General features: G+C 46.7%; 1 protein-coding gene across 1 annotated transcript in view; it reads right to left on the bottom strand.

The window, feature by feature from the left end:
- Slit3 (slit guidance ligand 3) overlaps positions 1–22,039 on the bottom strand; it is a 591,521-nt gene that overhangs the window by 104,644 nt on the left and 464,838 nt on the right. The window contains exons 10-12 of the mRNA XM_055604618.1: positions 13,856–13,927; positions 7,532–7,603; positions 3,461–3,532 (exon numbers count right to left, since the gene is read on the bottom strand). Of these exons, the coding sequence (XP_055460593.1) occupies positions 3,461–3,532; positions 7,532–7,603; positions 13,856–13,927 (216 nt within the window). The remainder of the gene's footprint in view (positions 1–3,460; positions 3,533–7,531; positions 7,604–13,855; positions 13,928–22,039) is intronic.

The raw sequence follows: 22,039 nt of genomic DNA, 5'->3' as shown, positions 1-22,039 counted from the left end.
ACAATGAATGCATGTTTATACAGTGAATGGCTGCTGGAACTGGACCTGTTTGGGATTAATTACATGGAGGTACACTAGCTACTCAAAAAACATCTGAAGGCAATGGTAGCAGACTTCTGAGTTTCTTAGAAACCAGGACTGAGAGTCCGTTTAAGAATGAGCTTTCCAACTTCCAGCTGTGCAGTGAGGGCTTATCACAGAAACCATCAGCAAAGGAAAGACAGGCGTATTTGTCAAGGAAGGCATTGTAGGACCGTAGCAGCATCCGTGTGTGTGTGTGTGTGTGTGTGTGTGTGTGTGTGTGTGTGTGTGGCCCTGAGGCTCGTTTGACCTGAGACCTAGGAAGTTCAGCTAAGCATGCAACCCAGAGGATAATACGTCAGGTTCAGGGTCAACTCCAGGGACTGCTAAAGCTTGCCTGTGTAAACTCATTTGGCTCAGTCTCTGAGATTGCCCAGGATACTGTACTACGGGTGTTGAAAATCCGCTCAAAGGAGCATGGCAAGCAAATTGCCAAAGTGAGCTGGCTGGGTACATCCTAAACTGGGCATATTTGGAAGGATAGCAGCTAAGTCCAGAGCAGTCAGGAAGGAAGGATGGGGTAGAATAACCAAGCACAAACATCCGTTTGGTTCCTGTTACTGTCGCAACAAGTGCCAGAAAGACAATATCCAGGACCTCTAGGCTTGAAAGGGACAGTAACACTTTGAGACTGACCAATCAGTTACTCAAGAGAGAGAGAGAGAGGAGGGGACTGGGAGAGACAAAACTCCCATGGACCATTTCTGAGTCAAAGGAGATGAAATCACTCAGCTAACCAGGGTATTCTAACCAAAGCCTTCTTATCAGATGATCTCCAGCCAAATGAGGAGAAATACAATCTACAGCCCGATGAACCCTAAATTTGATCTAATGGGGACCTGCTTTCCAACTGCTCAACAGCAGGTCAGAACCAGAGATGATGGACTCCAGCCCTGCCTGCGGCTTCTTTCTGGAAAGCGAGCCAGCCTGAGTTGTGTCAACTCCTGGTCTCCACAGAGGGTGAAGCATTGTTTTTACCCCCTAGCTAGTCAATTCCATCTGCTCAAAGTGGTGCTGTTCAGCTGGCGCTGTCTTTCCAGCCCGGGGGTGGGGTGTTCATAACCTCCTGACTGCTGTCAGATTGTTGCAGGGACACATTTCCTTTGTTTAAAAACATCCGGCTCTAGAATCTTTGATACACACCATTTACAAGGCTAGGCACTTTGGTGTCTAGCCTCCTATCTTTACTGTTAAACGGGCATAGCATTGTTCTTTTGATGCCTAACCTAAGAGGTCAATTCACACCAGCCTGGCTAGACATCCTGTCCCCTAAATCCACCTCCAGGCAGATGAGATTGTTATTTTTCTCCTGGGGATTAATGGCTACAGTTAACCAGCTTCTTGCTAGCAGTTATAACTTAGTTTATCTGCTAAGAGCAAAGGACATCATCTGTGAAACATCCAGATCCATATACAGCCCTGGCATGTCCTTCTACAGAACAGTCTTAAAGACCCACGGAGGGCTGGGGTCTTTGGACACTGCTCTGCCCAGCTACAGCCAGATAGAATGAGACAGAAGTGGAGGAAGAGACAGGAAAATTCAGGAAGTAGGTTTTCCTCTCTCTGGGTTTTCAGCTTTGTCAAACCAGTCTAATGGTTACTGTGCTGGATCCACAGCCCAGAAGCTTCATGGACATATCATTCCAATGTGATTCATATTGTTATATGTCCTGGAACAACCTGTCCAGGGACTTGGGAGTTTAGGGTGTGGAACAATGAGATGGGGAGGGCCAGAGGAAGTCTTACTTCTCCTTTCTAAAGTGTCCCTGTGAACCAAAACCACACATTCCCCACATGCCTCTTTGTGTCTTTGGTCCTGTGTGTACTACCCTTTCAGAGATCTGGCTGGAAGACCTGGTCTATAAACTTATATTTTGGCTCCTCCTAACTGTACAAGGTGACAGGGAGTCTGGAGCCTCTTTTCACTGGGAATTGGAGGTGATGTATCTTTCCTTCTCCCCTCCTCCCTCCCTCAAGAACCAAAGGTAGCCAGCCTGCCACACACTCATAACTTCCGCTTCAGCTTAAGGCCTGGAATGAAAGGCACACACCGCTTTGGCTTGGAGGTGATTTCTTCCTTCTTTCTTTCTTTCTTTCTTTCTTTCTTTCTTTCTTTCTTTCTTTCTTTCTTTCTTTCTTTCTTTCTTTCCTTTCTTCCTTCCTTCCTTCCTTCCTTCCTTCCTTCCTTTCTTTCTTTCTTTCTTTCTTTCTTTCTTTCTTTCTTTCTTTCTTTCTTTCCCTTCCTTCCTTCCTTCCTTCCTTCCTTCCTTCCTTCCTTCTTCCTTTCTTTCTTTCTTCCTTAGAGACATTTACATGCAAATCTGTACTCCTATGAAGGCCTGTGAAATCCTGTCATGTACTGTTCTGAGGGCTAGGAGCCTTTAGAAATCTGACTATGGAGAGTCTACTCACTTTCCATACTTGCTTTACTGGGTAATACAGGGTGAAGTCATTTACCTTTCTGAGAGTTGGCCTTCTCCAATGCTCATAGGGTCTTCAAGGTCAATTCTTAATACCAACAAGAACTACAACAGTCATAGAGTAAATGTATACTCATTTGCACACACACACACACACACACACACACACACACACTCTCTCTCTCTCACACACACACACACACATACACGCACATCACACAGAGTCCAAAAACCATAGCACTTGAGTGTGGATGTACCAGTCATCTGATCAGAAACCAGGGATGATTCTTGTTCATCATAAAATCTCCTAAAATAAGTTAAATTCCTTTCTCTATTTCTCCACATCAGAGTTCAGTTATCTTCTTTAAACATTTGAGCTCAAATGAAATGACAAGAATGAAATAAATGCAAATAAATAAGCCCAGGGCTTAACACTTGAGGCAACAAATCTTTCTTTAAATGAAATAAACAGTTTCCCCTCAGCCTGTCTTGCCAGATAGCCACACTGCTGACTAGTTATGCTCATCTCCAATGGCTTCTCCCCACCCACACCCTTCACAAGGTCACATGCCTATGGGCGGTTGTTTCATTTTTCAGAATAGCTCTTGCCTTGGGAAGGTTGTGGTTCCCTAAATTCTCAGTACACCTCTGTAAGATATTTCCTCTTCTGGGATTCAATTTCTTTCTTCCTTTCAAGTCATGAACTCATTCATGACTCACAGTGGGGCTGGGGTTCTGGACTCTATCATCCAGGCTTATGTGTACTGGCCTTGGTGTTCTCTGCCAACTCTTCGCCTTCCTGGCCACAACGATGCCTTGGAGAGGAGAGATGGAACACACAGAGGCTTTGGTGCCCCATATGATAGGCGTAAAGTTAAAAGAACGCTCCAGAGGATGGCTTAACATTTTCCGTCTACAAAAACAGTCCCGGGAGGCAAGAAAGTACAGTTCCTACTCACAGCAGCTGCAGGGATACAAGGCCATCAAACAGTCCCTTGGGAATCTCTGTGATCTTGTTCCCATAGAGCACCCTGGAAGAAAGCAGATGACCACGATCAGCAGGATGTAAAGGAGGTCAGCTCTGGGGGCAAGATCTCAGGTCACCTGCCTTTCTGGTCTACCACCTCCATCCCGTCTTCGTATCACTGAGACAGAGGAAGGCAGCTCAGAGGAAATCCTGCACTGGGGGTGAGGTACGACAGGCTCTATCCTGCTGCACTCCAGCCCAGCCCAGTCCATCACCCCCACAAGGAAGAAGCAGCCAGCCCTTTGTAGTACCTCCTGAGCTGCGAGCGTGACTCACATCCCACAGTAAATAAGCAGCATGGGAGTCCAGCCGGTGTCTTCAATGGGTATTGATTAGGCTTGAGCCAGCCTACAGAATGTTTCCTTTTAATATCCCCCTGCATCCTAGGAATTCCTGAGCTGAGTTCTTTAATCATCCTTCTAGACAGCAGGGCTTTGGGTATGCGGTGTGTGTGTGTGTGTGTGTGTGTGTGTGTGTGTGTGTGTGTGTATCTCCAGATGGCACAGGCATTGCTGAGTTGAGGCCTGGCTCAATGGGGAGGCTGAGGAGTTTCGCTGTCTCAGATGATGGCAGCTTCCATTCTCCATCCACCTGTCCCACTCTTTCAGATCTAAGAAGGAAGGACTCAGATTTTTTTTTTTTATTTCATCTTTCACCCCTACACTGGTGCCTGCTATTTCTAGGCCTTATGTTTGGTGACTTGAGAAACCTGGGAAAGGAATAGGGGTTTACTTTTCAAGCCCAGTGCTCAGCAGGTCTCCAAACCTGGAATTGAGACTCCGGTCCTCTCTCATGACAGACTTTGATGTCTGTGGGGTCTAGCCTCCTCTTTGATCAGGAAACAGAGCACTTGGTTGGCTTTCTGTTAAAACCTCTTCTCAGGTCTGAGTACATGGACTATGTAATTATTTAATTCCCACTCAGATCCAGAATCTAGGCTGACAGTCATTTGAGGAGGCAAAATCTTAGGAGGAAGAAACGGTGAATGAGAGTGAAACAGTCGCCTGCTCTCCCCCACGGCTGCCGATTTCCAGAAGCCACTGGGAGCGAAGAGTGAGTTCTCCATCAGCCTGCGGGTGTGTTTCATTAATGCCTCAACAAATTAATGACTAAATAGAAGTCAGCATGATGGCACAGGCTCACATTTGTAATTCATATTAATGTCCCACTGCTCGCTGTGCCAAATGTAGTAACGCCACTGCCTGTTCATCTCAATGGATGTCAGAGCTTCTGGAGGGGCAGAAGCTGCTGGAGGCGGGGGTGGGGATGTTGGGGTCAGGGTCCTCATGTAGCCCACCACTCCTTGGCATGAAACATCCTCAAGCTGGATGGGTCAACAACTGGCCTGCGCATCAGCCTCAAGGGTGCCAGCCTGCGGACCTGTGTGGCTTCCCACCCGAGGCCTTGCCTCGATTACCTTCACTAGCCTTTTACGTTTGAGCCCCAGCATGCCTCCCTCTGGAGAAGTCTCCTGAATGTTTTAGTTAAGATTTTTTCTACCATCTACTATTTCATTTTGCTTCTCCCTAGCACTTACTTTATTTTATGTTATGTTATTACTTACGCATTTATTTAGCTTTAGTTTATTTATTTATTTATTTATTTATTTATTTTTTCATTATTTTATATGTATGGGTGGTTTGCCTGCTTGTATGTCTGTTCACCATGTGTGTGCCTGGTACCTGCAGAGGCCTGAACAGCAGGTCAGATCCCCTGAGACCGGAGTTACGGCTGGCTGTCAGGTAGGCACTGGGAACTGAACGTAGCTCGCCTAGAAGAACAGCCTGGAGACTGCTAAGGCATGCCTCCAGCCCCTTTAGGCTTGGTTTTCATGTTCTTCCTTGAACTCCCCTGAATGTTTTGATGGGTATAGAGCATGCCCATGCCTGTAGTACAATGAATGTCCACTGAGTGAATGTATCAACTGGCCTGGGCTAAAGTCTCTCTACCCCTCTACCCTACACTGTCGGCTTCATGAGCCCTGGGTGCTGGGCTACTCAGTTCCTGGTCACATTCTTAATGCCTATAACACTGCTCACTTATACAGCAGGCACCTACTAAGCGGAGGAATGGATAAACAAAAGCCGAGAGGTGCTTCCCTTACTACCAGGTCCGCACCTCCCAGCTCACTACTGCTCGGCCAATTTCCTGTTTGGTAATTTCCTCAGCAAGACAAGCATCATCCCAGCATCTTCAGACTGTTCCCAAATCTTGGCCAAGGGAGACCAGACGAGGGGAATGGAAAGGTTGGGCTGGGATCCTGGGGGCAGGGGGCCTCTCTGTCTCTTCTACTCTGTGACACTCATCACAATAAGCAGACACTAATCTCACACAAGGCCCTGTCTTTGATATCCCAGCCAGATGTTCTATTAGATAAATGAAACTAATTTACTCAGCAGGCAGCAGACACCAGCTGAATCAGGGACTTCCTGTCCTCGGCCCCTGCCCAGTAGGATGGGAAGATATGGGCACCTTGTTACCCACACGCTCATCAACTAGGCAAACAGGTTGTGGAGAAGAAAAAAACACAGATAGCGTGCCTGTGAGCGCCCCTCTTTGTTGTCTGGGGTGTCGAAGGGAACAAGGCACCAGATGATAGAAATATATGAGTTGATGAAGCCACTACGGCGGCTGATGCTCCACTTCCCACATTATACAGAGAGGGCTGTGCGGCACAGCGATCAGGAGAGCAGTTCCAGACCAAACACCCTGTGTTTGTATCCTATGTTCAAATCCTACGTGTCACACTCATCAGTGTGTTTTTAGAAAAATGTTTTTTCATGTCTTTAGCATGCTCTCTGTCTTCCCCCCTCCTCCCTGAGATGTATGCCAGTGAATGTGTTTATAGGGGTGGGGTGTCAGGGGGAAGTTTGCTCATCCGTCTGTATGTGTGGCGGCCGGACATTCATGTCAACTAGCTCCCTCGATTGCTTCTCATTTTCTTTTTGAGACAGGGTCTCTCAGCTAACCTGGAGCATCCCGTTTCAGCTAGACCAGCTAGCCAGTGAGCTCCTGAGATCCTCTGCTCCTGGGCCTAGTGCTCTGCTTGTATGGAGATGCTGGGGATCTAGATTCAGGCCCTTATGATTGAGCAGCAGGTACTGTTCTCATTGTCATCTCCCCAGCCCTGAATCTTTTCTTTAACCACTATGTGCCAGGTCCAGTTTGAGGGCTACAGATGGGGACAAAAACAGTTAGGGGGCTTAGATACACGGAAGTTGATGCCACGCTTTGTTTTTGAGAGGATTCAGCCTTTGACACTCCTAGAATCGTACCTCCTGGTCACAATCAGTTGCTTGATGAATGGTACCAATTATTGCTATTACCGTAACATGTCAGTCACCAAGTGTGTTAGGCAAGGAGGGGATCGCTGTCTCCAATCTGCCTCAGGAAACATGCAGAGAAGGCTCAAGGGTTTGCCTATCACCCATGCGAGGTGCTGAGGGAATGAGGGCAAAACCCCACACCTTCTTAGCCTGGGAGTCTAGCGGTTCTTGGTAGGTGAGGGTTTGTACCTCACCACTAGGCTAAATGAAAATCCAAGAAAGTAAGGGTGACGGGATGGAGTGGATCCTTTCTGAACAAGGACCACAAGGCTGGAAATAGCCCAAACACCAGAAAGAGGAAACACTGCCCTCCTTCGACAAAGCCACAGACTGTGGGAGGAGGGGTGGTGAGCCATCGGCCCTCACCTCAGACATACATTACCATTCTCTCCACCCCATCTCCCCCGAGACAGCCCTGCGCAGCATGAGCTGGGAGGGGGAGTGAGGTGAGAGTCAAAGATGCATTCGAATTAGAAGCCAATAACTGGGAAAGCTGCTCGGCACTTAATCAATAAAAATAATGCATGTTAGCTGTAGAAATATTCCCCAAGATCAATTTCCCCCGAAGAAATATTTGTTTCTTTTACCAGATTGCCACAAGTGGGTGAGGGAACATAAAGCCTTGATAAACACCTCGTGAAAAATACGGACGAGCCTCCCACCCCTGCCCCACTTACAGCGACGTGAGTGATTTCAGGCCCTGGAAGGCATCTGGAGCTATGTCCGATATCTGATTCTTGCTGATGTCTCTGAAAACATTAATGGGAGAGTCTGAGAACATGGCTCACAGGTGTGATAATGCTCTTCCTGAAGTACGCACCCAGCAGTTCAGCCATTCAAAACTGGTACAGGTTAACTGATCAATCACGCAGTTTTTTTATTCGGAGCGCAAGAGGCCATGCCTAAAGAACACCTCTCTTACTGCCTTGGGGTACCGTGTGCTGCCTTTGCATGTCTTCTCTGGGTCTAAGAAACAGCCACCTAAGTCTTGCCTGGCACAGAAGGCTATGACCATGTCGGTCACTACTGTTTAGGTGTAAAGCCACATCCAGGAGCTGGGGATGCTGGGCAGGCTGATGCCCTCTGATCCCAGGGTGTTAGAGGTTAGGGAAGGAGGATCAGGAGTTGGAGGCCAGCCTGTGCTACACAGGGACACCTTGTCTTAATAAAATGAAGCAAACGAAACAAAACCAAACCCCAACCAACCCCCACCCCCAAAACAAACCAAAACCTAAAACCAAACAACACCAACAACAAAGAGTGAACCCCAAACCAAAACCAACCTCAAGCCAGGGTCTTGGTCTCAGGTGCCATTATCAAGTATTTAACAGTACAGACAAAGCAGCATGGACCCTGCCCAACCAAAGGCCAGGCCAGGCTCCTTTATGCATCGCTCTCCTGTCTTGTACCGCAGTAGTGATGATCATCTAAAAAGATCCACGGTATTTCCTCTCCCCAGTCATTTCTCAACCCTGACCTGGCAGGCTCTCTGAGCAAGGATGATGCCTCCTCTCAGCTGTGTGGTACAAGCAAATCACAAGACTCTCAAAGAACACCTTTGAGACATGGATGTGTCACTGGCTGAGAATGCGCCTCTTTTGGGAACAAGCCCGGGGAGATAACAACACATCCAGAGATTAAGAGAACTACTGTCGTGTAGCAGAAGCTTCCAAACACAGGGCATATGGTGGCTGGCCTGGCATCAAGGGTGCGGTGGCTAGCCTGGCCTCAAAGGTACAGGTGCATGGCTAGCTTGGTCTCAGAGGTGCAGGTGCAGTGGCTAGCCTTGCCTTAAGTGTGCAGCTGCAGTGGCTAGCCTGGCCTCAAGGGTGCAGGTGCAGTGGCTAGCTTGGTCTCAGAGGTGCAGGTACAATAGCCAGTCTGGTGTCACAGGTGCAGGTAGCCCTCTGCTGTACGATTTCAGCATGCCACCGAGAGCCGGGCCACAGGTTCTTGTTAATGGCCCTTGTGGAAGGGGATTTCTTTTCCTCAGAGTTATTAGCTCAGGGCTGGCCTTTGGGCTCCTGTCACTGGCAGGAGAGGCGCACCAACTTCCTGTGACAAGAAACCCCTCCAGTTCTCTTCCTTCAGCAAAATAAATCAATGGGTCCTTCCTTTTTTGTGGGAGAGGGAGGTCTGAGGTCTTCACAGGCCAACAAGGAGGAGACAAGTGGATATTGAGAAAAAAGCACATCTGAGGAGATTCGTAAATGATGGTCTCCAGTGAGGCCAGACACCCGGCTGCCCAGCCTCTTAAACTCACACAAAAGGAGGAGCTTTGTCCTGTCTCCCTCCTTCATTTAACAGCCCTGGAAAAGGCCATGCAACAGCTTTTCCCTAGACCTCTGCCCCCTTCTGTCCTGCTTCCAAAGCCTGTAAATCAAAAGATATGTTCCCAGGTTAAGGCCCCTTCTGCACAACTGTCTGGTTTATCCCTTTAGCTGACGAGATTGCCTCAAACAAATCCAGATTGTGCTCGCAAACTCGTCAGCTTACACTGGGCTTTTCTTCAGCATCCCGATTTTGTGTAAGGGTCTTAACAAGCAAATACCCTGGATTATCCTAATCTTGCTCACCCCTCAGGGTGGCTGCCTAGCAAAGCATTTTAGAACAACACACAGTGTCTTATCATATTAGAGAGGATGCCCATCTTGAGTCCTTCCCCCTCGTGGGATGTCCGTTTGTGGTATCAGACCTCCTGCATACGGGAAGTCCCTCATCCACTGGGAAAGATCCCTGCCTCAGCTATGGGGGGACAGATTGGAATCTCAGTTCACAATGAGAACTTCGGGGCCCAACCCTTTTTGGGTGATAACACGAGGTGCGATATCTTATGGTTTGGAAGTGATGGATGTTGGGAAATAGGAACGTGATAGTTTGGTAGTACTAGATCCTGGGGGTGACCACTTAGGCTTTTTCTCCCTGTAATTTTTATTGTATGCATTTATATATTTGTAATGTTTTGGAATATTTTCTCACTGTGGAATGGTTAAATTAAGCCATTTGGCATATCTGAAACCTTGAAAGTTATCTTGTGAGGACACTCTAAACCCTCACAAATCTTCAAGTAGACAATATATTGTTATTAACTATAGCCATCATGGTATAGGATACATCTTTTGAGCATCTTTCTGTTGCCCAACTGAGATTCTGTATCCTTGGACCAACATATCTCTGGCACTACCCCATCTTCACATTGGCCTTTAGAGTGTCATCCTACCTGTTGTTTCTCTGAGGTGGAAATTTGGATTCATGTAGATGATAGTTAATTTCAACTGTCAACCTGACTGGATTTGGTATCACCTAGGAGACACTCTGGTTGTGTCTGTGAGAGTGTTGCAAGACAGGATTAACTGCGATGAGAAGATGGACCCTGAATGTGGGTGGCGCCATTCAATGGGCTAGGGTCCCTGACTGAATAAAAGGGAGAGGAGAAAGCCAGCTGAGGACTAGCATCCCGCCCTCTCTGCTTCATGACTACTGACTAAGATGGCCCTCTTACGTCTTTCTATATCTTTCCCAGTATGATGGACAACAGCCATTTTAGTTTTAAAAAAATTATGTGCATGGGTATTAGGCTTGCATGTATGTCTGTGCACCGTGTATGTGCAGAGGCCAGAAGAAGGTGTCAGGTAACTGTAGTTAGAGATGGATCCCGATAACGTGGGTGCTGGGAATCTAACCCACATCTTCTGGAAGAGAAGCCACTGACCTCAAATGCCAAGCTAGCTCTCCAACCCCTGTGTCCTTTCAAACTAACCAGAATGGACCCCCCTATCCTTATGCTGGTTCTGTCAGGCATTTGGTAGAACCCTAACTACTTCGACGTATAAGTGAGACTGTTTGGGACTTACAGGAAGTAAGTTTGCAGAAGAAACAACCACCCTTGAGAGGTTAAGGATCTAAAGCCGCCAAGGGCTTCACATACACATTCGGGTAATGAATGAATAACTGTATGTCAAGACTGTCAGCTCAAGGCTGTTCCTGATGTCACTATGCTAAACACAGGACACTCAGTCTCAGCTGGGGCTCAAACTCCAGAGATTTGTTAATCTGGATGTTAGGGGCACCAGAAAAACATAAATCTGTGTATGTATTAAATCTATAAGAAATGTGCATGCAGGCGATCCCTACATCATACCAGAAATATTTCAGAATTTAGAAACACAGAGACCCACTCAGACCCTTGGGGCTATAAATGAAATGACTAAGAGAAAGTGGCTTTTCAAGGCTGGAACAGAGGAGGCAAATTCAAATACATATAAGGGATAAGCAGGGAATAAGAGAGTAAGATACTGGGAAGTCTTACAACCTGTAGAAGATTTGTTCTACCCATGAGCATTCAAATGAAAAGAACCTTTTTGTTTTTAAGACATGGTCTGGCTATGTTGCTCAGGTTGGCCTCAAACTCACCATCTACATGCCTCAACCTCCTGAATTGGGATTTCAGGCCTGTACCACCACATTTGGCTTCAAAGAATGCTTAAACCACCGTTTTAGCAGAACAGCACAGAGTTGCCCCTCAGGTGTTAGAGTTGCCAGGAAATTAAGTCCATAATACCAGCAAATGGTCTCCAGTACCCCATTTCTATATTGGTATGGGTTCTTCCCTGGCAGTATTTATTTTAATATTGTGATATCATTAGAAAAATGGATAGGAGTAGAGCTAATGATTCATGGATAATTCTGTTTTTTAAAGAGAGACCAGGATGTGCTCAGCCACAGTTGAAAGGGCGAATTTCCTCTTGTTAAATATTATGTATAAACTATTAATGGTCATCTATGAGGAAATCATTACTATGGGCTGAATCCATTCTTATCTGAGACTTGTCTGAGCCTACACCATTAAATAACAGTCTATATTTCTGAAGTTCTATTAGTTAAGCAAGTTTAACTGGATTCTTTTTCCTCCTACCACCCCTTTTGGGGGGCAACATAATAAATATCAGTAGCATCAGGAGTGATCAAAAATTAAATTCACTTTCCAGGTCATGACTGATAAGGTCTTATGAATTTTGAATGTGCCAATCATGGCAACTCCAATAGGATGGAGAAACGACAGTAAAACACAGCCAAGCCCTAAATTACCTGGACTTTACAAAAAATTAGAACAGTGACTTAAATCATGCAGGAGCTATAGGTTGAGGGCAGTAAGTGAACTTGTCATTTTTCACCAAAATTACTATCTGGCTGCATAATCAAGCTGGGATTTAAAAATGAATTTGGGGGTGGGTGCATGGAGAGCGGGCTGGAGAAGCAGGAATACCAAGAGATTAATGACCCGAGATTTTAAATATTAAGGCCTATATTTATACAGCTCCTTCAGAGAGGATGCTGCCAAGGCGAGGGAAGGAGCCTGTGCTTTGAGCTGGCTCATTATATTGGTTTCCACTTTTGGAATTGTACTAGGAGAATATCTTGTTTGCTTTGGCTTTCCAGGGAGATGGGAAGTTGGCTTCCTGAGATCTGAGGGTAAGCCTACTAATGCCACTGTTTCGTGGGCATATTTATTTTTAACATGAAAGGAATCGGGAGACCTTGTTGATACATGCCCCTCCCACTCCAGAGGAGCCAGCTAACAGGCCTGGCATACAAAGAGAGACAGGATGGAGGCCATGCCTGTTTCTCATTCTCCAAAGGAATGAGAATAGCACAGCGAGTACAAGGTCAGGCTTGTGGTTTCCCAACATGGTAATGGCAGAGGGGCCACCCTCTAGAACCCTAACCCTTGTGATGGGTCACTTCTGAGTCCCACTTGCCTCCCTTCAAATACTTCAGTGCTAAGGAGCTCACAGAGAAGGTTTAAGGCCATCATGTGATTGATACTGTCCTCCATGGCAGAGATGATGCAGGAATGCAGTCTCAGGCTGCCATGGTAGGGAGGACACAGCATGCTGACAGCACCAGCATTGTGTAATGGTGGATGTGGTGTTAGTAACTGCGGTTCTGGGGATGGTGGGTTTGACCATGGTCAATTCATATGACTACGATCTTAAACCGTATGCCTATATGTTGGGCATAACCTCCAGGGCTAGTAGGTGTCCCTTAGAAGGGGAAGCCTTTACCATGGTCTCAATTGCTCATGTGACCTAGCCTTTACCCACCCCTCCCAACAATTCTCACCTCCCCTTGATTATTCCTCCTCATTGGCTATGAGCTACCATGCACAGTTTCCATGCCTTTCATTTGCCCTCACTGTTGACTAGGACAGCTTCTTTCTTTCCTTCTTTCCTTCCTTCTTTCTTTCTTTCTTTCTTTCTTTCTTTCTTTCTTTCTTTCTTTCCTTCTCCCTTCCTTCCTTCCTTCCTTCCTTCCTTCCTTCCTTCCTTCCTTCCTTCCTTCCTTCCTTCCTTTCTCTTTCTGAGACAGTTTCCCTATGTAGCCTTGGCTGTCCTGGACTCGCTTTGTAGACCAAGCTGGCCTCAATCCACCTGCCTCTGCCTCCCCGAGTGCTGGGATTAAAGGCGTGCGCCACCACGCTCGGCTAGCTTATCAGTTTCTGCTATTTATTTCCTCATTGTCTGTGCTCTCCCAATTGAAGTGGCAGCTCCATGAATGTAACTTTTATTTTTGTTGATGGCTCTATCCAGATTCTGGCATGTAGCAGCCATTTATATGAGCACGTACATAGTTGTAAGGATGTTAGCGGTGGCAGGACAGGAGGATGTGAAGCCACTATCACACTGCTGGTGTTATCACCAAAGCCAAGGGCATTAAAGCAGGCCAATATGTCTCTGGGGGAGGGGAAACTCATCTGCTTCTCACACAAGGATAATCTTACTGGTCAGAGAGGCTCTTAGCTCTACATGCTGGAGCTTACAAACCTTACCACACATATAACAGTTTCTTACAATCTCAGGAGAACAGCCTAGAGCCCTCTGAGAGGAGTGGCTATGATCAATCGGTTGGGTGGCATGCCTACTACTCATTGTAAAGCCCTCTACCCATCCACCCCTTCCCCATGGAAACATTCTGATCAATTCTTCCCAAGGGAAACTCACATTCGCTTCAGTTTCTTGTACTGGGTGAAGGCTCCTGCAGGAATGGATTTGATGGAGTTCTGTTCCAGTCGTCTGGAGAACAGAGAAGAGAAGAGTCGATTGACCAACCACTTATCAACAAGAGACCACTGAGGGGCTGCTCTATTCTCTGGCCTTGAGGACAAGATGGTGTCTCTTAGCACAAAGCACAAGGGCCCAAGGCACATGTCCTGGTTGAAGAAAACAGGACAAACATGGCAACAGCCACAGTGTTTAGGTGTTGGCCTACAGAGAAAGCTGGAAAGAGGGCTTTCCAAGAGCTTCAATGCCTGCTTATTACCAGTTACCTTTGGAGGCAGCTGTGTTCTTCTCTGAAGAACACAGGAAGCAATCAAGCAGAGTGTTGAAAAAGTCGATGTCACGAAGAGAATGAGATGAAAGAAGAAAGATGGACCATGGGACAGCTGTGCTTCCCTGCCATGAAACCATGTCACTAGTTGACATCTCAACCACACGGCTAATGGGCAGGACTGTCAGCACCTGCACTCCTTTAGGCAGTTTTAATACTGAGGAGAAACAGCCTTAAAGTCTTTAGGCTTTCTGCCTGATACTTCTCAATCAGCTCTCTGAGACCTTGCAAGTCTCAGGGTCCAGGCTGGACCCTTGAATTGCTGCTGGAATGTGTACCTCATACTTTACATGAACTTTCTCAAGTGCTTCCACTCTTAGGACTCTGGGAGGAATAAGAGATGCTGTAGGCCCAGTGCCCCAGAACATACTTGGAAGAGAAGCATCCATGGGGAGTGAGTGAGCCTTTCCAGTCTTATTATTTCATCTCTCAAATGCCTTCCTACCACTAAGAACCTGTGTAGTGGGAAACAGACATGAGCGGCAGGTGGGACGCTCTATTACAGATGATGAATGACACCCGAGCCCAGGCTGAGGACTTAGCATCTCATCCCCATCCATCTCTTTTCTCCCTCAGGTGCAGATTTTTTCATCAGCTTCTCATTTGGCGTAGCTGCTCCCCAAACTGGGGACACATACAGACACGCACACACACACACACACACACACACACACACACACACACACAGGAGAGAGAGAGAGAGAAAGAGAGAAGGAGGAGGAGGAGGAGGAGGAGGAGGAGGAGAGAAGTGAGAATGAGATTGTTTAGAGAGGATATGTGGGGTGCCAGAGGGAGAGAGGGGAGGGACCAGCTCCCTTAGAGGCGGTGTCTAGCGGATGCACACTTCTGGCAGGAAGGACCCATTCATCTTGAAGAGTAATCCCTGCTGCAGAGTGGGGGAGACAGTCGTATTAATTTGTGCCTCCACGATCTCATCTTCATTGGGGGAACAGAGTATTTGTTACTGGAACCGCTAATGGAGCAGTTTGCCAGCAATTTTCCCATTTCAAACAACATCTCAGCTGCTAATGTGGAATGGTTTGTCAGGCCTACCCATAACACAGACAAATCACTCTCTAGGCAAAAGGAAGGGGGAACGTGTGGGAGCCCAAAGAGGAAGGGAGGGCGAGAGGAGAGGGAGCATCAGGACAGATCATTCTTGGCTGCTGGATGAACACGGTTTACAAATGAGACTGCCAAGGTCTGTTAGCAATGTCTTTGTGCCCTGCCGGAGGGGGTAGGGAGGGCACTTTCCTGGGACTGCAGTCATAGGCAGGCTGGACAGGGGCCCAGTTGGCTAACTGGTTGGTGGTAAATAACCAATGCTTGCCATAGGGACTGTGGGACCATGGGCTACTGGAATCAGCTACCCTCAGAGGCTCCCCTGACAGACTTTCCAAGGACATTCTCATTTTCCAACTGAGCAGAGAGTTCAGCAGGGATTTCTCAGACAAGGCAACAGCTCTGAGGATCTCTGGGGGCAACATAAACTCTCCAAGCATCCTGTGAGTCACCTGCCACTCAGGAAAGGGATGTCATAGTTTGCTGCTTTTGGAGAGAACCACTGTCTGCAAGGATGGCGACCCTTTTTGCTTTCGTGCAGGTAAATTTGTGGCTCCTTGTGGTAGCTAGAGGCCCATGTATGTGAAGCAACGTTGGATAGAAACATCTGTGTGGTTTACAACCAGCCAGCCTCCACTTTGGCAAGTACTAAGGAAGAGGTCCTTCAATGAGCAGGATGGGACACCGGACCCCAAGGACCTTAAGAATCTATTGAGAGAGTCGAGCTCAAGACGGCCCATCACAAAACGGAGTTTCACTGCTATAAAAATCAAGACAATTATTATAGAGTACTATTATTAATAAAGTGGTATTGTTTATCTTGATTATTTCTGTGAACCCTTACTCTTATGAGGCAAAGCTGTACTGGCCCCACGGGGAGACAAGGCAAAGGAAACTTTGAGGGATCAAAAAGCTTGTCAAAGAGAACAAAGCTAGTTAGTGGTGGAACTGATTAGTCCTGTTTCTATCCATTGGCTACACTTCTTGTCCATATTTATGAAAATGGGTGAAAAGAGGCTTTCTCCAAGTCAGGGGAAAGTCTGTGGCATAAGACCCACTGACATCATAGCTGTAGATGTTCAGTGGGTAGGCTCTCAGAGATAAGGGAAGGTGGGACAGAGAGGTGAATACTCTTCAGCTCTCTGGATCCATGGGCTCCTCGTTCAAAGACTGAAGCAACTGTGTTTTAAAAATATTCCTAAAAAGGCATCTTATTCAACATGGAGAGACTTTCCGGCCCTTATTACCTAAACAATACAGCCTAACATCCGCTTTACCCAGTATTGACACTGTTAGGTATTCGAGAGAGGACTTACAGTACATAGGAGGATGTGCACAGTTCATATCCATTTTATATAATGGACTTGAGCATCTGAGGACAAGGATTTTCATGGGGGCTCCTGGAAGTATCCCACTCATGCGTATATCATATGCAAATGGAGTGCAAGGGAGTGAGGTCTGAACAAGAAACAAATCACTCCAAGCTTAGTCTATGAACCCCGGTAGAGACCTTGGCTTACATCCTGCCTGCACTCCTCAGAGTTTCTTACCCTGGGAATGGGCTTTATCTGTATTCTCAGCCTTCCACTGGACCCTGAATGGAGTGACAAAGTTCTGGCATTCCCAGGAGGCAGTGAGAACTCTTTGAGTACTTGTGAATAGCCCATTCCCTTAAAGAAAGCAAAAGCAAGGGTATAGATAGCATTAAGAGCTGACGTGTCAAGTGTATATATGTTGGGCCCAGTTTGAGTTTTACACTGCATGTCAAATTTAATAAGTACACATTTGGGAGGTGCATCGATAAATTATTACCACCTCCATTCTCTCCCTCCCTTCTACCCTTTTTCCTTCTTTTGTGACACAATCTCCTTATATAGCCCAGGCAGGACTAGGACTTATGATCATCTTGCTATTGCCTTCCAAGTGCCAGGATTACAGGTATGCACCACCATGCCTTAAACATGAGAGAACTGAGGCTCAGAGAGGCAAAGACACTGGTCCAAAGTCAGGAGAAGCTAGAGCAGTGATTTCCATTCAAGTTCATCTGATTCCAAAGGCCTGACTCTCAACCACCAGGCTTTATTGAACCATTATTCTCCTCGTTCTTGCCAACTCATCAGCAGGAAAAATGGCCCTCACGTCAGGAGAGCGAGAGAGGTGCACATGCATACACGCAGACGCACGTGGGGACACGGTCTCACAGAACAAGGACCTCGAGGAGCTTGAACACGCCACCTGTCCTGCAGCTTGGAACAAGGAGACAGCAATCGAGTTCCCCACTGAAAATACTTCATCGTAAAGAACAAAAGGCAGCCTCAGCGTTAGCAAAAATCTGTCACATTTCGGGAACTGTCTGAAGCCAACAGCTGTTTGAGGGCTCTCATAACTGGCACATGTGTCTTGCTTTGTCTGGCAAACATTCTTCAGGCTGCAAACAGATTTAATAGAGCTAGCATAAAAACAAACATACAAATCAAACATCCAAACATCTTCCTGCATCAGCAGAAACAATGGGAACATTTGATGGGGAGATTTCAGCCGTTTTCACACTGTATTGATTTGCCCTAGTTCCTCAGGTGCTCCCTTAATGATGTCATTTGCAAACATGTGACTGAACACGCTATATTTCTGGCAATCCATAAGTCACCATGATGGCATTTGCAGGGGTATGTCTAGTATGGGGGTTATGCCTTATAAGTCACCCTATAAAAGAGATGTCGGGGCTATGACACAGTACTGGCAGTGATGAACATCCAGCATTTATGAAGGACTCTTGACTGTCACACACAGGGCACACAGGGTGCCCTTCATACTCGGGCTCACCTATTCCTTTCTCCAGTGCCATGAAGCAGGCAGTGCTGCTCTGCTGTGTTAAAGGAGTGGTCCAGGAGGTCATTTTGCTTAAGATCAGTAGCTAATGAATGGAAGCCAGATTGCTATGACCCAAATAACTGGCTCCTTAACTCTAGGCTCACCGACCTCAGGGTTGGGAAACTATCTTTATTCTTTTTAGTCCTTGCCGGTTAGAGTTTAATCGTCCTTGCTCTTAGTTTCTCCCTGGGTCAAAAACTCTCTCTCTCTTTGAAGTCACATGTACACGTGTTATGTGTGCACATGCATTTGGAGGTCGATGTTGGGCATCTTCCTCCAGCGGGCTCCGTGTTTACTTTTAGAACTGGGCTTTCTCATTGAACCTGAAGCTCGTGGATTCAGGTAGGCTGACTAGCCAACAAGCTCCAGGCATGTGCCTATTTTGGTTCCTCCCCAAGGCTGCCATGCCCTACTTTTCATGTGGCTTGTGAGGATCCGAACTCAGATCCTCAGACTGAGCCACATGTACTTAATGAGCCGAGTCACGTCCCGAGCACTTTGACTTGAGAGTGCTTGTTAGGATATCCAGATCCGGGGGAGGAAAGGAAACCCCATGCTTATCTGTTCCCCAAATTATCCTGAGACTTCTGCTTGGAGACCACGCAAGAAGAACTCAGGGTTCAGAGGTTCAGTTCTTGACACTCGACTATCCCTGGAATAGGACTGAAGATGATCCCTTTCAAGGTGTACCCTGGGCCCAGCCTCTGTGGTTCCGTTCTTTACCTTTTGCTCTGAGCAGTGAGGTGTAGTCTCCTCTACTTAATTCATACATTTGGCCAAAAGCAAAGATGAGGAATGTGGGCGAATCTGACATATGCCATCTCTAATGGGCTGTCTGCAGAACACCTGGCATTGCCTACGGACCTCGGAGGTAGGAGCAGGCACGGCGCCAGACTCCCTCTTCTTATGAGATGCGTGTGTGCAGATGCTCACAGAGGATACTCTTTAATCTTAAGAAAATGTTATCAGTGTAGGAATTTGAGACTAAATCATGTTCTCATGTCACATCCACAAATAGGGTTTTGCTTATCTAATTCCGTTTTTAGTAACTTCTAAACACCATGCCAACCTTCCATACCATGCTGCTTAATCCTCCTAGGAAGTCTCTAGGTAGGTATAATAACTTGCATTTACCAAAAGGGACTCCTGAGTCAGACACAAGATGTTAAGAAATGTGCCTGAAGTAAGAGAAAAGCAGGCTTCAAGTGCAAGACCATTGACCCCTGGACCATCCTGTGTCCTGATCAGTTTCTTCATATTGCTAGCATCTGCTCCCCATCTTTGTACCATATCTCCAACCCCCACCCAGGCCAGTGCCTCAGAAACATTACAGTATCCAAGATGTCTGATTTTGAGAGTGTTCCAGCTACTGGTTGGTCATTTGTTTTTTTAACTATACCACTTTTGTAAATCTCCAGTCTAGCTCGGCCAATGTCTCCTCACATCATCTGACTGTGAGGTTGGTACCGGGGCTGTATGTTCCTCCTGGATGTTCACTTATGGCTGAAGCCTATCTTCAGCCTGTCCTCATCAAATTGTTTTCCTTCCGCAGCAAAGGACCTAAGACACGAGAGGACAGCACGTGGGGATTCAGAGCAAACACGGAGGGGACAGAGCCGTATTCTTCACACAGACGGTCTAGAGCTTTTGAAGGCCCAGGAGGGTGTCTGCAGAGCAAGAACAGAAGTGTGTGGGCCTCTGGTGCTTCCTTGAAATTTTCTGGTCAGAGGCTGGAGCCAGTTCAGAGAAACACCAGGGAGCTATGTGAACAGTATCCTTGATGGGAGCTGAGTTTCGAGGAAAATCTACAGCAAACCCTTTCACTGTGGGTTTTCTGGAAGAAAGCTATTCTTAGAGAAATTGGCTCTGGCATGCGAGGAGGCCAGCACACACTTCTCTGAAACAAAAAAAAAAAAAAAATCTAAAAGAGTCTTCCAGGCTGCTTTGCATGAGAGATAGGCACCCCTTCCAAATGTTGGGAGTGTGGACTGTTTCCCAAGGTTAAGTCGATTTAAAAGAGTCTGCAATGGCTACGGATTGAGAAAGGGAGTAGGGAGTGTGGCACCATGCCAAGCATTCCTAAGTGAGGAGATGTGAATCTGGATTATAGGTGGCCACGGGCAAGAGGTAGAATTCTTGATATTACAGAGAAGGCCAGATTCTATGTCTCTGGGCTGATAAATCAAACACACCTTTTCTGCCGAGATGCATCCTGTTTGAACTCTGTTCCTCTTTCCTCCTCTTACTAGAGCACCTGCTGGTGTTCTCTCCCTGCTACAAGGACACAGTTTATCTGTCTCAGAGACTTTGGGCTACCACACAGGTACCCAAGCCTGGGTACGGGCACTGCTGATTCTCCCTACCTCACACTCTTTCTTACACATCACCATTCAAACTAACTTCCATGAACCACGGGGACTTAATTCATCTGCTTTAATCTCTCAGCTTCATTTCATCACGGAAGAGAACGAGGCAAGCACAGTGCGAGAAGTCCTGTGTGATCCATCTGGTAGACGGTGGGGGCCCAATGAGCAGGGGCAACCTCATTACCATGTCTGCATACATTTGCATGAAGATGAGCTACTCTCTAGTTCACATCACACTGTATGTGTGTGGCTAGCCTCTGTCTGCAATCAATCCTCTTGATTGTAACTCCCCTCCACCCCCAAGATAGTGTTTCTCTGTGTAGCCTTGGCTGTCCAGGATTCACTTTGTAAACCAGGCTGGCCTCAGCCTTACAGAGATCCGCCTGCCTCTGCCTCCCCATGTGCTGGGATCACAGGTGTGCGCCCGGCTTGAACATAACTCTTAAAAGAACTGACTGCCTTCATGGAGGCCCCTGTTCAAAAGGTGCCTCCTAGGACTAACTCTTGTTGGCACTAAGAATGAAGGACAGGATACTGCAGCAGCTAGAGCTGTGAAATAATGATTCCTGCTGGCAGCATATTCTGTGGGATAGACACAATGCTAAGCATCTCGTAACACATGCTGTTTATGAACCATTGAGGAAGTACCAGCAGCCCGCCGTTCTCAGCTGAGAGAATCAAGGCTCAGAAAAGCTATTTGCCAGTGGCTACAAAGCAAGGCCAGAGGTAGCATGGCGGTTTGCTGGAGCATACCATCGTAACCTTCACTTGGCTGTTGTTCATCTTTGGGAAGACCCTACCTAGGCTGTCCATTCCTGTCCATTCCATTTCAGATCTTACAGGCTAGGCCATTACATATCTTTTATAAAACTTCCAGAAAAGGCAACCTGTATGTGTGTATATTATATAATGTATACACATACTCTGTCTGCAGTTCCCATCATTTTGTAAAATAAATGGAATTTGGGGGAACAGTAGAAAGAACAAAGTCTGGATGCTGCTTTAAAATGACAGTTTTGCTCAATAAAACAAACAAACAAACAAACATCAGATTGTCTTGACTTTATCTCTTTAACTTTTTGTGGTTAAGAACTCAGGAATCATCTCATATTAACATCCTGTGTGTCAACATAAGTTTTAATATTCAATGTCCAGGAGAAAATCTAATCACCCGGGCCTGTAGAGGGTATGCTTTTATTGTAGGCACCGGCAGTTCTGAACTTTTGAAGAATTGAGCTGACCTGTGAGGTTCACACTTGGGGATCAGATGGGAAACTGAAAAGGAAGGAGATCGACCGAGCTGGGGTGGTGTCCCTCCATACAGTCTGATGGTCTAACCTGACCCCTTCCTTTAGACTGAGTTAGGATCTTGGCCAAAAGGAAGGTTTCCAGGTGCCAAAGAACAAGATATAAAACCTGGCAGGTGGAAGGAGAGAAAAAAAAATGAAAAAGATGGGATCTGTAAGGATGTGAGGGCAGGCATCTGTTCTAACCAGA

This window comes from Psammomys obesus, unplaced genomic scaffold (assembly GCF_907164565.1).
Source record: "Psammomys obesus unplaced genomic scaffold, mPsaObe1.curated_primary_1811, whole genome shotgun sequence".
In the NCBI taxonomy this organism is placed as follows: Eukaryota; Metazoa; Chordata; class Mammalia; order Rodentia; family Muridae; genus Psammomys; species Psammomys obesus.
This window is presented reverse-complemented; position numbering and strand designations above follow the sequence as displayed.